This window comes from Citrus clementina, unplaced genomic scaffold (genome assembly GCF_000493195.1).
Source record: "Citrus clementina cultivar Clemenules unplaced genomic scaffold, Citrus_clementina_v1.0 scaffold_3, whole genome shotgun sequence".
Taxonomy (NCBI): domain Eukaryota; kingdom Viridiplantae; phylum Streptophyta; class Magnoliopsida; order Sapindales; family Rutaceae; genus Citrus; species Citrus x clementina.
This window is the reverse complement of record NW_006262339.1, coordinates 12635341-12637096: the sequence shown is the minus strand read 5'-3', so window position 1 is coordinate 12637096 and position 1756 is coordinate 12635341. Positions and strand designations below refer to the sequence as shown.

Genomic DNA, 1756 nt, shown 5'->3' with positions numbered 1-1756 from the left:
CAAGTCACCCATGCATCATTTAAAAATGAAAAACAATAGCAATCAAAAGACGAGACACCTACTTCTTGTTCATTCACGTTGTTCAATAATAATTAATTTTACCACGAGCCTCCACCCAACAAACGAGTCCAATATCCAGTAGACTCTGCTTGTGCTTGGCCTCTATTTAGCTCAAAACGATCAGTAGTAGTGTTTGAAATCTCTGGCTTTATATCTTGCAGAGGAAACCAAAGTCTTGCACCATTATTCTCAAATCCATCTGATGATGAAAAATCAAGGGTTTTTTTTGGTTCTTGCAAGAGTATGTTGCCAGATTGGCATGTTGCATTTGCATTTGAATTTGAAGCAGCAGCTGGCATCCCCATGAATGAATTAAATTCACTTGATGAAGCTGATGATGATGATGAGATTTTGCTTTCAGTATAATTTGGAGGGTAAGCTAGTTTGAGATCCCGATGATATTCATGATGGATCGTAGAGTTAGGGTTATGATCTGATGAGACTGCAGACTGATCAGGGAAACAAGGAGTGTTGAGATCAGTAAGGTTCATTGATAAACCAGATGATGATGATGATCTCTTGTTCTTTCTTGAACCTCCACCCACTGGAACATTTCTCAGAGACCCACCTGCTGTCCAATATCTTCTGCAAGTCTTGCAGAAATGTCTTGGCTGAGAAAAGCTGTAGTTGTTGTAGTAACAAAACTTGGTATCAGTTGAATTACACCTTGGACAGTTCAATACTCTTTCTCTTTGTGGCTTTGGCCTCCTCTCTAACGTAGGATTTGAACCTGCTTCCATGGGTGTAACAAACCCAATTCCCTGATCATCATCATATTCATTAAATAAATTAAAATAAAATGAGAAATGGAAAAAAAAAAAAAAAAAAAAAAAGTCCCTAAGTTTCATGCTCAAAAAGTGAAAGGAAACAAACAAGACAGAAAAACAAAGTAAGCTATATCAACTTTACAGATTGGTGAGGGATTGCAAAAGCAGTAAAGCAAATTATAGTAACTTTTCTGGCTCTTCTGTGATATTGATATTAGATTGTTGAAAAAGAGAAAAAGAAGAAAAGAAAGTGAAGTACTATAAAAAGAAATGAAAGATCGTAAAGGACAGCTATATAATTAAATTCAAGTAATTAAAAGTGGGAACTAGCTGAACATCAACTCATATGGGAAAAGTAAACTTAATTATTAGAAGCAAACAAACATGAAAATTCCCAAAAAAAAAAAAAAAACTAAAAAGTCTTGAAAATCCTCACTCAGAAAAGAAAAAATAACATGATTTTGATTTTGTAAAAGTAACGGCTTCTTTAGTTACCTGTGGCCAGTGATAAGCGGTATCCATGGATTAAGAAGAGGAAAAGGGGAAGATGGAGTCTTCAGAGAGAGGAAAATCACCTACTTTTCTACAGCCGCTGTTCCAAAAGCAAAACGCAAGACGAAAGCACTTTGAGATGATTGTATGTATGTGGGGTGATTTCCGTGTGTTGGCCAACTATATGACTACTGTCTGTGTGAGAACGAATGGGTATTTTTGTCTTTTAACTAGCCTTCCATTATTATAAGACTGTTACCCTGTGTTGGCAAATAATTTATATACATGTCATTATTCTCTATGTGGGTGTCTTCTTGCGTATGCACCGTGGACACAAGTGACATCCTCGCTGACCTGAGAGTGGGGAAGTGAGGATGTTTCGTTTTCTCAATCTCTTTGTAATGTGGATAATGCAAACTCAGCACTTTATAAACTAT

General features: G+C 36.3%; 1 protein-coding gene across 1 annotated transcript; it reads right to left on the bottom strand.

Annotated features, from left to right (window-relative positions):
* Window positions 1–6: 6 nt before the first annotated feature.
* Window positions 7–1520, bottom strand: LOC18049610 (dof zinc finger protein DOF4.6). The gene is made up of 2 exons (XM_006441096.2): window positions 1323–1520; window positions 7–821 (listed from the first exon to the last, which is right to left on the bottom strand). Exons 1-2 carry the CDS (start codon window positions 1347–1349, stop codon window positions 99–101), a joined length of 750 nt encoding a protein of 249 aa, XP_006441159.1. The 5' UTR covers window positions 1350–1520; the 3' UTR covers window positions 7–98.
* Window positions 1521–1756: the final 236 nt, after the last annotated feature.

What these genes read in the sequence shown, in the direction of transcription:
- LOC18049610 (XM_006441096.2), bottom strand. Translation starts at nt 1,349, where the DNA reads ATGGATACCGCTTATCACTGGCCACAG. An exon ending in CCGCTTATCACTGGCCACAG is followed by an intron (nt 822 to 1,322) that starts GTAACTAAAGAA and finishes GATGATGATCAG; the next exon opens with GGAATTGGGTTTGTTACACC.